Here is a 14,112-nt window from a genome sequence, read left to right as displayed (position 1 = left end):
CCCGTTGCCTCATTATTATTTTCACCCTCCTCATACTTGCAGTAACTCCTTCATCTCCAGGCACCTGCTAGCCTCTGGAAGTGAACATTTTCTCAGATAAAATCTACCAAACTGTGGAGCTTCGACTTTCTAAGTTGTTGTTTTGTTTCTGTCCAGACGCCACACAAAAAAGAACAATGAAAATGGTTTAAATTACAGATAAATCAAACAGACATTTTTTTTAGGTCTCCAGAAGTTCCTCACCTTGCCAAACTGATCAAAGTATTGCTTCACGTCTTCGATAGTTGTGTTCACAGACAGGCCACCTACAAAGATCTTCTTGGTTCGTGTCACCAGCTGAACAAAAAGGAAAACATTTCACACCCTTCAGGACATCTGGTAGTTTTTCTAACATTGGGTGTGCATACATTTAAGTAGAAAACTGTGAAAATGAGAAAACCAATGCTTTCAGAGTTATCCAGATAAAAAAAAAAAAAAAAACCTGCTGAAGTTTCGGCATCCAGACTAACTTTGGTGTGTCAAATTAAGCCAAACGGAAGTTCTCTGAAAATTTCTCAGTTTTTAGAAACAAGAAACAAACTGAACAACAAGTTTTAAAGCTTTTTAAAGAGTTTAAACCTTACAGAGTGTAAAAATAAAAATAAAAGATGCAGAGCCGGAACAAGCAGTTCAATTGTTCATGTATATTTGGGATCTCTATCAGTAGTTCAAAACCCAAAAGGTTGATAAAGCTTAATATAAATTTCTAAAAACCTAAAAAAAATTTTCATATTCTTGTTTCCATCTTTAGGCCAAATCATACCTGGAAAATCAGAAGAGCCAATCATTGACTTTTCCAGAGAGGAATGGAATCTTCGATTACAATTATTTTAAAATTTCAATCTATGTCACTCGGTGATGTTACAGTATTTTTTAATACGCCCCATTGAAACATAAGCAAGAACCCATAAAAACTCATAGAAAACATATCTTGAAGATTAATTTCTACTCTGTATTTTACTTTCTTCAGTTGATCAGAATGTTCCTATTTTTCTGGGGTATAAATATGATTTGAGACAAAATCTAATTCACTAAAAATGGGTAAAACAAGAGAATGTTGTTTACCTGAAGCACATGTGTTTTAATATTAATAAAATAGCCATAAAATTGAGCTACTTTTATATATTTGCCCAAGTTTGAAATCAGGGCAAAAATCTAAAAGCGCTGAAACTGGAATCACGTTCAACTTATCTTCACTCACAGAGAGCAGGAAGATTTAGGAGATAAATAATATAATTAACTTAGATAGAACACATTAAAACTCTGACACCGATGTCCTTCTCCTGTTAGACAATGGAGTGAGGAGAATGACCAAAAAGCTTTAGTTGTATTTTTTTATTAATTGTTGAAAACTAAAGTTTGGATCCATCAAGCAGCTTCCTATAAGGCAGATCCAGAAAGTTAGAGTAATATGATCTTAGAGAAGCCAGAAAATAAGACTTTAACTATGCTAACAGAATGTCTTCAAACATTTAAAAATGTCACATTCATGTTTTTGACTTAGTTTTACTGAATTAAACTAATAGATTAAAGTTCTGCGTTTACAGAAATAATGTAAAGTAGATTTTGCTTCAAAGCAGAAAAGCTTCCTAAATGATAATAGGTCATTTCAGACCTTTTTTCCATGTTTTTATGCATAAATAAAAGAAAATACCTGATGGAAATATTAGTTTTAAACAGTTTTAAACGATAAAGTTTTAATCAAAGAAAATTTTAATGGCATTAAACAAACTGCATTAAACAAAATGCAAAGTTAAACAACTTCAAAACTGTAATGCAAGATCATTAAAAACCACAGTGGAGAAGGTTTCTGGTAAGAAACTGCTTCTGTGACGGCAGCAGAGCTCGTGTCGGTCAGATTATGCGGCATTAACCTCTTAAGACACTTAAAATGCCCGACTCACGCTAACCAACCTGAAACAATGCACAAGATGAGGAGACGTTTCCACTCACCTTAGGCTGAGCTCTCCGAGGGAACGCCACCTTTGGATCGATCTACAGGAGAGAACACAGAAAAACAGGAACCGCTTAACGATGCCGGTTCCTCTGATATCACAGCCCTGGCCTCTTTAAATAGCTTCAAATAAAATGGATCTCCTATTTTGGTCAAAAGCACCTGTTTTTTTTTCTCTTTTTTGGGGGCATCATCCTCTCTGAAAAGATAACCCTATGGTTCATGTTTTCAGAGAGCAGACGACTCCGTCTGAACAAAAATCACATCACATGAAAGAAAAGCTCTAAAAACATGTAAGATTCATAGCTGATGTCAGAAAACTGTCAAAACAGTGGGTTAAAATAATTAGGATGAAATAAGCATCGTAATGTCTTGAAACATTTATATTGATATTTAGAGAACAGAGTAAAAGATTGGCTGATAAAACTTTTTTGTTTTTGTTTTTTTTACATATAAAACCCAGTCATAAATAATTGGGAAAATATAAAAACAACCAAAACTTGTTAAATTGTTCATGTTGTATTTGGTTAATGCTCCCCTAAGATACACAGAAAAATGCTTTGATTATTAAAAACAAATCTGTAAACAGTAAAACCTTCATCTGACTATATTATCATTAATCTTCACCTTTCATCTATGCAGCAAAATCAGAAAATCAAAACTTAGCTAAACTGAAAAAGATTCTGGATTCATAAAGACTGAGCTCAGCTCAAAACTATTCATACCCCTGGCAGATTTAGAATTTAAGTTATTTTAATTTAACCTAGTGTGATAGCTGGCTTATTGGTGCGTTTGCTGGTTTATTACCGCGTTTCACAATTTATTAGTGCGTTCACTGCATTACATTTTTTTGTGCGTTAGCAGATTTGTTCACAGCTTAGCTGATTTGGTTGCGCATTAGCTGTTTTGGTCGCACATTAGCACATTTGTTTGTGCGTTAGCACATGTGTTTGTGCCATAGCTGGTTTATTAGTGCGTTAGCTGATTTGGTCGCGCGTTAGCAGATTTTGTTTGTGCGTTAGCTGATTTGGTCGCGCATTAGCCAATTTTGTCCGTGCATTAGCTGATTTGGTTGCGCGTTAGCCCATTTTGTTTGTGCGTTAGCACATTTGTTTGTGCGTTAGCACATTTGTTTGTGCGTTAGCACATATGTTTGTGCCAGAGTTGGTTTATTGGTGCGTTAGCTGATTTATTAGATCCTTTGCTGATTTATTGGCAAGTTAGCTGAATTTTTTGTGCGTTAGCAGATTTGTTCATGCAACAGATGGTTTATTAGTGCCTTCACTGATTTATTTGTGCGTTCGCTGTTTCATTAGTGCGTTCAGCAGCCATGCCTTGAGAACACCTGAAACACATGCAGTGCTGCTCCCTCCATTTTCTGGCCATTGTTTAAGTTTTAATTGATACAGTAATATTTTTTTTCTTGTTTTGGTTAAGTTGAGACTAAACTGAGAACTCTGATGCTGAGTCTCAGCAATTCCTAAACATTTCTGTAGAGGAACTTACAAAGAAGTAATTGATCTCTCAAACTAAGTATCATGAAGGTTTGTAAGCTTTAAAAATTCCCATTTATCAAGTAAAAATTCTAACTGTATTTTGTACTTTGAAATTTAGATTTTTGTAAAGTCAAAACTATTTTTTAAAGTTTAATGTTTGGTCTTTAATAAAAAACGTTTATTTAGATAACAGTCTGTGTATCCACAAACTTTTTGTTTGTAATGTCAGAATTTCAGATATTTTTTTATTAAGATTCTCAGACTTCATTTTTCAACGAATAAAAAACAATCTTCATCAAATCAAATATTAAAATGAAAAATAAAGTTTGTTATTTTTAATTTTAACGTTTTTTTTTTTTTAGAATCAGTTCGAATAACTGTTTAGATATGTTATAAAATGAAACTAGAAACTTTAAGTCTTATTTTTTCCTTTGATAAATCACTGGAATTTGTTTCTATTGATGCTAAAATAAGGAGATAATAAAACCATAATCTGACTCAGATTAGTTGGTTGGTTTCTTTTTTTTTAAGGTTGGATATTTTTCACATTTGCATTAATTTCTGCCCCAAGTTTTACATACATGTAATGTCAGAGCACATGTGAGAGCTCAGGTGGATGGCCTGTGAACGTCAGCGTGTATCATCACCACTGTGTGACATGTGATCCATTGGAATCTCACACGGGCATCACAATCACAAAACGCACCTCGCCTCCTCGGCGAGGAGGGCCCAGAGCGTGTCTGAGGGAGGCCGAGAGAAACCGGGGGCGAGGAGCAGAAGACGGAAGCTGTCAATCACGCCACGCCGACTGTAGAGCGGCATATTTTAGGAGGGGGGGAGTTATTGGTTTCATTTGCTTTCCTCTCTGACGTCGGTGATGACAACAACAGGGACCGTTGGGTCATTCTGTTGACTCTCAGCTTCTCCGGCTCCTCAGTTCCTACCCATTACTCTCAGGAAAGCGGTGAATTAAGCTTTAGGACACCCATCTACACAACTTTAAAAAAGCAGCCATCATGTGGAGAGGCTCACAGATGGGAGAGAGAACCACACCATGCCATGAAGATACAATCAAGACAGTCTGTAAAACTGGAATTTGAGACCTCTATATTAGTCTATACTGGTCTAATAGAGCTAGAGAACATCTAGACTACGCCACACTGTACTGCTGTTGCACTAACAGATGGTGAGACAGTACAGCGCTATGATTAGTCCTGAACCATGAGAGGGTAGAGTTGAACTACAGTAGACAGCTAGAGCCTCTCTGGTAAACCACATGCGTTTACCAGAGCGAGGGCAACAGTGATGTTTCTAACCAGAACTGATGTCGCCGCAAATTTTCAACAACAACAAGGATATATTTACTCTTTTCTTTACTTCTGTTCTAGAGAGCAGAGAGAAAAACCACTAGATGCTAATTACTTTAGGATCAGATGCAGAGTCTACTGTTTAGTCTCTATTGGTTGGCTAGGCTAGTCTGATAGTCACCTCCGGTCACCAACCCTTCCCGATGTCCAACACTCCTGTGCACACACACACACACACACACACACAAACAAAAGTCAAACACGTTGCAGCACACGGCACAATCAAGGCTGGGGACAATGGGGGGACATTAAACAGACACAGTGAACTCTGTAATGATATTGGTTTATTGTGTTGGGAAAAGGAGACGATCGTCTGCATATTGTGAAACATTTCCCCCTGAAAATCAGCTATGTTTGTACTTACCTACAGTCTTCACACAGGAATAATAAACATGTCATCAAAATGGCTTTAAAACCAGGATGTGCTGCTTAGCAACCACCCTAAAGGAAGTTTTTCAAAACTTTAACTCTTGTTCAAGTTTTAAAAAACTTTTACACAGTTTTGATGTTGCACCAATCGTGTTGCGAGGGTTTTTTGATGCAATAGGCGTGCACAAAGCATTTAGTTTTCCTGTGTTTTTGCAAAAACTAAACAAAAAAAAGGCCATTTCTTTTTATATTCAGCGTCTTTACTCTTATATACCTAAATTAATCTGTCCCACGGATTGCCTTTAGGAGCAGAGATATTAAATATACCCCATTTACACTACCCTTGAAAAACCGTGCTGAGACCGGTCCGAGCTCAGTAACTGAGATAACTTATCGTGTGTAAATGGAAAGCAAACTGAACTGAAGCGAGCTAGACACAACCGGACCGAGCTAACTGCAGACCAGTTCCAGAGGTGGGCTCGGCTCGGTCTTTCCCTGGCTCGGTTCTCTGATAACAAGAGCGCATGAACAGAACGCATCATCTCTGTCTGACTGCACATCCCGATTCACACTCCATTCCAGTAGCTGGCGGTAATGCCCCTCCGGAAACAGAAGAAGAAGAACAGCTTCTTCTTAAACTATAAACAGCAATCGAAATCTTCTCCGCGCAACATTTTAAATAATAACACCGAAGTACAGCAATAATAATCAAGCCTAACTTTCTGAATGTGACGGGCTCCGCCATTTTGATTTGCTAGATTCCCTCCTTCTTCGTCTTGTGTTTTATGGCGGTTTCACAAACAACTTTTGGTGCATTACCGCCACCAACTGCTTGATTTCCTCCTTTAATACTGGCAGTAATAACGCAGATCGTCACTAGGAGGCGAGGAGTCGAGGAACCGAGATAAAGTGATGTGTAAACGGTCGTCAGAACCGAGCTCAGCCTGGTTAACTGATCCGAGCTCGGACCGGTCTCGGCATGGATCGGTTTTTCAAGGGTAGTGTAAATGGGGTAATAGAGTTCCTCTCTGTGTAATTTAATCCCAGTAGAAATATACAGCACTGCCTTTCTGTGAAGGACTGAAAACATTACAACAAACAGCATCCTGAAGCTCAACAAGCAGAGTAAACAGGTCAGGGAGAAGGTTATGTAGAAGTTTAAAGCAGGATTACGTTGCGACCAATATGCTGAGCTTCAAACCTTCCATAAATCTGTTCTAATGTTGCATAAAGTTCCTGTTTCCATTTCAGCATGATCCATGTAGGGGACACAGCAAACATGGCGAGGACGACCCTCGTGTAAAACACCACCGCCACAGTGAAAATGTGATGCTTCAGGCTGAGGGATCGCCTTCGATAACGGACTTAAACTCAGTCATGTGTTGGAATGGTCTAGTCAAAGCTTGGATTAAATGTTATTAAGAATCAGAGTTTTCAGATTCTCTTATTCCAGTTTGAGTTTCAGATCTGCAAAACTGTTCAAGATTTATGTGTTTAATAGTCAAAAAGGCAAGTATTTCCTGCATTTTTAAAAAAAATAACATCTTAAGTCAGTAAAGTTGATTGAAATCAAATATTTACAGCATAAAACCAAATAGTTTATAGAGCTGTCTGTCATGTAACAGAGAAGAAGCTGGAGCTAAGTCCAGCAGAGGTTTATGAAATCAGGCCAATCCCCTTTAACAGGCTACATCCCGCCTATATATGCAACAGTTGGCCGACCGTGGCGCCCGCCTGGGCCCGGGCTGGGAACGCGCTCACAGCAACCTGCCGATTGGGCGGCAGCCTCCAACATCTCCGAGGAGCAACTCAAGCTTGATGACTCCAATCCTATTAGTGAGGATAGCTATAGTAATCACAGATGGGGTCATCTCACACAGCCACCCCCCCTAGCAGCACTTTTTTTTTTTCCACTCAGCTCAGTATGGAAACAGATGGGGGGGGGGTTACAGCAACTGGCTTAGGTGTCTTTGTGTTAAACTCTTTAACTGAGCAGGAAACTTTGTCCTACAAAGGCTCAGCCTCTAACGGTCGACTCAAACTCTAACAGCGGGAAGCTGAAAGGACACCGAAAAGGGCAACAAGCTGCGCATTAGCAGCATAAATCACAGCCCACCCGGCCGTAGTGCGCTGGTCAGAACTGGTCCGCATCTGTCCCAAAACACAATAAGCACCAATAAATTCCTGAGCAGCACTGTACTTGCTCTTTAGCCCGGCGGCTGTGCAAAGCTCTTTTAATTCCAGCGCCGGAGCGCTTCACTCGGTCACAGCACGGCACATTCTTTCTGTTGCCACTGGAGAACTTTTCTCTCCCTCCTTTCTAACAGGATAACCTGCCTGAATTAGAGAGAACCGGGGAGGGGGGGGGCTAAAAGGCCCACTCTACTCTCCATCCAACCCCTGATTGATCAATGAGCCTCTCCACACAGAGCTAACTCACCGAGGACACTGCTGACCTCTTGCAGACTTCAAAGTGAACTTTTTCACATGTTGTCGCATTAGTACTCCCAGCATTTTATGCAATAAACCAGCAAAGAGTGGTAAGAACTGGAAAGTGGAAGGAAAACATTTAAAATATTTTTTTCATAAATAAACACCTGAAAAGTGCATCTTTTACCTCACCGTGTAAAATCTAGGCAGTCAGTAACCAATGAGCAAAAAGTGCAGGTTAAAAAAAAAAAGTCAAATAAGACAACTAAATGTACATAAATCTTAAGTTACATAAGTTACGTAGAATGCACCTTTTCCTCCTTTTGAGCCGATGTGACAATTGAATTTCTCCACTGTTAGATCAGTAAAGTCTATCTTATCTGTTCTTAGGACTTTTAACCAAATGCAAAAGACTATGGATGAAGTTCACTTCCATCTCACCATCAACACCTAGCCTCGTGAGACCATCCTGATCTCGCAAGCTTTCAAGGTTTCACTCGCTAATCAGTCTGGAGACTCTCCGTTAAAGAAAATTTGGAGCCGTTCACCAAACGAACGTCCAATCAGCGTTGGCTTTGAGGCGGGTTGAGGTGTGACGCAACGAGAAGCGCGACAGTTCAGACTAAAGAACATGGCGGCTTCAGCCCATGAAACTAGCGTTAGCGTGGCTATCGAGCAAGTTTTATCGGAATTACAGAGTATTTCTTCACTGAAAGAAGAGCAAAACACTGCTCTGGAGGCTTTTCTCAGAGGAAAAGATGTTTTTGCTCTTCTCCCGACTGGTTTCAGCAAGAGTTTGATCTATCAATTGGCTCCTCTTCGTCGTCGCTCTGTTAGTACGTCATATGCTTCGTTGATCTGATTGGTTTATTTGGCCCGTCTATCACCAACATAGGCCAATCAGCTAACCAGTATTTTCACCCCTTCCTAAATTTACTTCAACGGAAGGTTTCCAGATGGATATGTGGAGGAAATCCATCTGGCGGAGTCAGGTTACATCCTCACACGGTGGTGGCAGCATCATGCTTTGGAAGGCACGGAGTGCTTATTTATAAGCCGTTTTTTTTCCCACAACACCTACTTTTTTACAGAATAATCTTAAACTCTTTGTTTAAGAGAACTTCAGCTTTGCTTGTTTTTACGGTAAAAAACAAAACAAAACACAAAACGAATTGAATTGTGAATTTCTATTATTTCTACTCATGACCAATCAAGCTCATTTATTTAGCTTTTATTTTATTATTTAAGTTGGTAGGTTGTTTTTTTGCACTATTCAATGAGCTATTTTTATTTTTGTTTCTGCCATAATGATGATAATAAAGCTTTCCAGTTTTTATAGACAGAATTAAATTCTTTCATCACCATTCATCAAAAATATACAAAACATCTTTCCATACATTTTTTCTAAATTATTTGGGTTAAATATTTTTGTTTATTGCATCTTATCTAGAAACTGATTTTGCATATTTTTAGCAACACAAATCAGAAACAAGTTATCTCTTTTTCAATTTTTTTGCCAAATCAATAATTTTTTATTTGATAATTAAGAAAACCTAAAAACTTTGTGTTGAACCGGATGTATTTCATTTTTAAATAGTGAAAATCCTGCCTCTAACCACCAGAACAAAGTTAAACCTGTCCATCACTGACAGCCAGCAGGTGTGACGCCACCTAAGCCCAGCTTTAAACAACCTCAGCCTAAATCCAGCGAGTCGTAACGTCACAAAATGCGGAAAAGTTCAAGGAGTGTGAAACGTGTTTCCTTCTACTTTGGCTCACATGGAGGATAAACTTTCAGCATCACAGTTCCTTCTTTCCTAGAAATGATTGTAAAGCTTGTGAGTTGGTGTCTTTTGTCTTTTTGTTGAGAGCGCAGCTCTTCAACTGGGAGGAGGGGGGGTCATCACTATGGTAATGAGCCCCATGGTGAGTTAGTGGCGTCCAACCATGATGCCGCTACTTGTTAGAGCTTTCCTATCAGTGAGAGATGCTGAAGTAATACTTCAAACGGCTTCTCCTGGGTGTTAAAAGTTGACGAGCAGAATCGTTCGCCGCGTTTCTTCCCATCGGCTGCTGGTCGATCCACGCCGCCTTCCTTTTAAACACCGGTGGAAGCAGAAAATAGCCTCCCCTCATTTCAATACAGTGATCAACTCACACCAATCACCACTCCCAACTTGGGAGGGAGGCGGGGGCAGCGGTCCCTATGGCGACCAACAGGCCACATTGTTCCCAGACCAGCCCACATTCATTACTGACAAAAAAGACACACACACTCACACACACACACACACAATCAGCCTGCAACGCGGCCCATTGATGCATTTTGAGTTGCAGTCGGCGCAGGTGGAGCGGCCTGAATGCGTGGCGCTGACTTTTCAAACCGGCCGCTGAGTTCGGCTCGCAGGAGTTTGATTGCTGCTGCTTTTCACACCTTGATGGTTTCAGGTTGCGTTCGCTTGTTCCATCCAGAAAGTTTTTTGTTAGGGTCAATTCCAGCCCTCAGGGAACGAGAAAAAAAAAAAAAGAAGGAAACTAGTTTGAATTCAGAGTCCAAATCAAAGCCTGGCAGAGAAGGCAGCCCTGTCCTGCTTCCCTTGTTTCTATGGAAATTGACACTGGGTGACATTTTCTTGCCTTGTTTGGCAGAAGACAGACGAGAGAGCACTTTCTCCCATGTGTCGGCTTAATGACTTTATCATGTAAAGTGCTCCCATCTGAGGTGTGGCAGCAGATGCAGGCCCCGGACTGTGTATTATTGGCACAGGAGGAGGGAAAAAAAAAAGAAAAAAAGCAGCACACTGGAACCCCTTGGTAAACACACTAAGGTTGTAGCAAAGTTGCACCTTTCTGGCAGATTACTGGAAAAATCCACTAATCAAACACTGAGCCATGGGATTAGGCAGTGCTGGGAAGTAAACACACAGAGAACTCACTGTTTTGGAGTCCAGCTCATGTCTGCTTTGGGCCAAAACTTTGTCCACGCCGGCCTGATCGACAAAGGTGACAAATCCGAAACCCCTGCAGACATCAGAGAAGGAGGGAAAAGAAGGCATTACACAGGCCTGATGTTGATGAAACGATGCATCATGAGCAAAGAGGAATAAACCGCAGTAAAGATAAACTTTCAGCTCTTTCGGCGGGAGAAGCCAAGCTCACAGCTCCCTCACCTCGAGCGCTTAGTAACCGGATCTCGCATCACCATACACTCTTTCACCTCGCCGTACTTGCAGAAGTACTCCTTCAGACCCTCTGAGACAGAAACAGAAACAAGACGATGGGAAGGAAGCAGACATGCTGTGAATGAGGTCGACAAGCGGGCGCTTTTTGATTTAAAAACAGAGAAAACATTTTAAAAAGTTTGAGTTTTTGCTTTTTTTTTTTCTGTTCAGTAAAACTTAGAAAGAACAGAGCGCGTAAATCTCTTGAGCCCTCCAGTCCTTCCTGATCTGATTAACCTCGAAATTAAATCTGGATTTTTCTGACCTGCTGATTATACTTTTTTCTTTCTTTTTCCTAACAGTTATGATGCAATAAAAAGGGAAAACATGCCACAGGTTCTCTGATTTAACTTCCTAATAGAATAAGTTAAATCATCCCATCATCACAGAGCATGAATCAAAGCAAACTTAACTAGAGATGAACCGATCAGGCTTTTCCAGACCGGTAATACATTCCGATTTTTGTTTGCATGTATTCTCAAATCCGATACCTTCTGAGCCTGACCTCTAGACATAAAGATACGGATTGGCTGCAGGTTTCTAATATAAAGTAGATCTAGAAAAACTAGAAAAATGTGTTTATTTCAGAAAGGCAAATACGATATTAGCTTTTTTTCCTGATAAAAACACCAGTTAATCAGTGCATTTAGCAGCCATAACTTGTGCACATGCATTCTCCATTAATATTGATTTGTTTTATGTAATCATAAATGTTTCTTTTTTGTTTAAATTGGGATTTATGTAACATTTGTTAGCATTGTGTCATTTTTTTTATCAAGTAAAAGAATGTAGAGAAAGAATCATCAGCTACAAATACAGGCCCTGAAAAATTGGCAATAAATATGAGGGATCTGTTAGACTGATGTCCAAATAATCGGTATCAGCCTTTAAAATCTCTGCATCGGTGCATCTCTAGCATTCATTCTAAGGTTAATTCCTTGTATGAATCAAAAAATATCCGTCCTAAACTTTTATCTTTTTTGTATTTTGTGATTTTGATGCATAAAATAAATAGAGGAAAAAAATCTTCCTGGGTTAATGTGTGACCTGCAGCTCACTGATATCAAATTGCATCAAAGGACATGTAGCTTGTTGAGGCGTTTATAGGCTAGATTTAATTAACCTCATGAACAGGAAGAATTTTTTTTTTTTTTTTTACATTAAATAGGGTAAAAACAGTAATAACCAATTCTAGGGAAAATCGGCTGATTCCGATCTGCAGTTGAGTAATCAGTGCATCTTCCCATTACCTAAAACTTTCCAGGATCGTGCAATTTTCTTATTTCTAACTTCTATTTTATATTTTAATTTAGGAGGGAATTTAAAATCTAAAGCTTAAAAGATCATAATAATAATAAAATCTATATAAAAAAACAATATTTGATGGATTTAATGAAATCCGTGCAGTAACTTAAAAATATCCCAGTGACACTGGAGCAGACTTGGAGGTGGAAAAGGATTTACCTTGTGTGGTCTGCCAGCTGAGTCCACCTATGAACATTTTGCTGTGGAAAAAGTGAGAAAATATGCAGATTAATAGAGTCAACAGAGGAGCATTGAGGAGCTGAGCTACTTTCCCAGCACTGGCTGAGTTGTTTCTGGGCTTTTCAGAGAGATCCTGCAGCTGCAGATGGGTTTTCCCAGAGAATCATCCTGTTTTAGGTGAATCTCTCCCTCTGTGGAGGTGTGTGAGGCTGCCTGCGCACCTCACTGAAAAAGCCGGTTCCATCTCAGAAAGTTTGAAAAACAAAGTTTATCGTCTGTTACCAGGGGTCGTGAGGGGAGTCCGCTGCGGACAGGCTGCTCTGGCTCCCTTCCGTGTCCATTCCCAGTCCTCTGGTCTCGGTGTGTGAGCAGAGCCGTGCGGCAGGACGGACGGAGAGAGAGAGAGAGTGAGAGGAGCTGGGCGGGTTCGGCTCCGGGGTGACAGAGAGGGGAGCGGGCCAGATGCAGACCGGGACAGACTCCTCCTCCTTCCCTCTGTCCCCGCTGCTGTCCCTGTCTCATCCCACCGCCGCCGCCACACAGCTCCGAAGTCAAGTTAGACGGAAACCACCTTCCGCTTCCGGCGAGGCCTTTCAAAATAAAAGTAAACGGACCTTTAGTTTAGTCGCACTGGAAAAACATCTCTAAAAAAATAAAAATATCTTAAATTAAGTGTATTTACTACTGTTGCAACCAGTGGCGGTTCTAAACCAAGGGGGCCAGGAGGGGGCCAGCGTGTTTTCATGGGGGCACAGAAAAGCATGAAATAAAAAACAGGGCCCGGCATTCAAATATATTAAGATAGCTGCATTAAGTGAAATTTTTATTCAATAGGTTTAATTAAAATTCTATGCCTTATAGGTCAATATGCATTCATGATTTAGGAATTGAACATATTTTTGACATAATTTAAGGTAAAATTACAGTTTTCTATAAAATCTGAATTAGAACTCAAGAAAAACTGATAAATTGAGCTGTACAAATATGAGCAATTTGTTTTGAAAAAAAAAAAACATTACCTATCTCAAAACCAGTGAAGCTTTCACCTTATTGCTTTTAAATAATTAGAAAAAAACTGAATTTGTAAAGAAACAAAAAATGAAATAGATCCAAAGGACCTATCAGTAACTATGTTTGCCCCAGCACAGATAATCATTACAATTTCTTTGAGTATTATGTCTTCAGTACTGGGGCCATAACAGGGGCCAGGACATGATCTATAGGGGTACTGGCCCCCCGTTGGCCCCTGTCTAGAACCGCCCATGGTTGCATCGATACCAGTGCTCTGATACTGGCATCGGTATCGGCGAGTATCGACAAATAGGGCACCGATACCCAGAGGTGTCAAGTAATGAAGTACAAATACTTCTTTACTGTATTTAAGTACATATTTTAGGTATCTGTACTTTACTCCATTACTGATTTTTCTTCCTACTTCTGACTTCTACTCATTACATTTTCACACAAATATCTGTACATTTTATTCCTCACATTTTTAAAACAAACGTTACTCATTACTCTTGGCTTCGGTTTAATGTTTATAAATAATGTTTATTTCCCGTCATGTGCTCCATCCAATGCAGATCTTTGGCTCCACCCACATCTAGTGAAAACTAGTGTGATTGGATGAGTCATAGAACGCAAACTCTCATTGGTTAGCTAAAGGAAATCATCAGAAGCAAGCAGGTGTTCTTCAAACTGTAACCGTTCATGGTCTATGCCATGCTACAATGTAGGATTCAGTAAAAGAT

The 14,112-nt window shown here is 39.7% G+C and overlaps 1 protein-coding gene across 4 annotated transcripts in view; it reads right to left on the bottom strand.

The window, feature by feature from the left end:
* Positions 1-12,858, bottom strand: part of msi1 (musashi RNA binding protein 1) — a 30,902-nt gene extending 18,044 nt beyond the window's left edge. For 3 of the 4 annotated variants that reach the window (XM_015395111.1, XM_015395112.1, XM_015395113.1), the window contains exons 1-6: positions 12,644-12,856; positions 12,341-12,381; positions 10,826-10,907; positions 10,592-10,676; positions 1,993-2,034; positions 244-336 (exon numbers count right to left, since the gene is read on the bottom strand). In XM_015395111.1, the coding sequence (XP_015250597.1) occupies positions 244-336; positions 1,993-2,034; positions 10,592-10,676; positions 10,826-10,907; positions 12,341-12,381; positions 12,644-12,702 (402 nt within the window). In that variant the 5' untranslated portion in view covers positions 12,703-12,856. Of the gene's footprint in view, positions 1-243; positions 337-1,992; positions 2,035-10,591; positions 10,677-10,825; positions 10,908-12,340; positions 12,382-12,643 lie in introns of all 4 variants that reach the window. The other variant, XM_015395114.1, reaches the window with a different exon arrangement.
* Positions 12,859-14,112: the final 1,254 nt, after the last annotated feature.

The sequence above is a fragment of the Cyprinodon variegatus genome, unplaced genomic scaffold, assembly GCF_000732505.1.
Source record: "Cyprinodon variegatus isolate N-32 unplaced genomic scaffold, C_variegatus-1.0 Scaffold725, whole genome shotgun sequence".
NCBI lineage: Eukaryota > Metazoa > Chordata > Actinopteri > Cyprinodontiformes > Cyprinodontidae > Cyprinodon > Cyprinodon variegatus.
The sequence above is the reverse complement of the archived record's forward strand: the minus strand, read 5'-3'. Positions and strand labels throughout refer to the sequence as shown.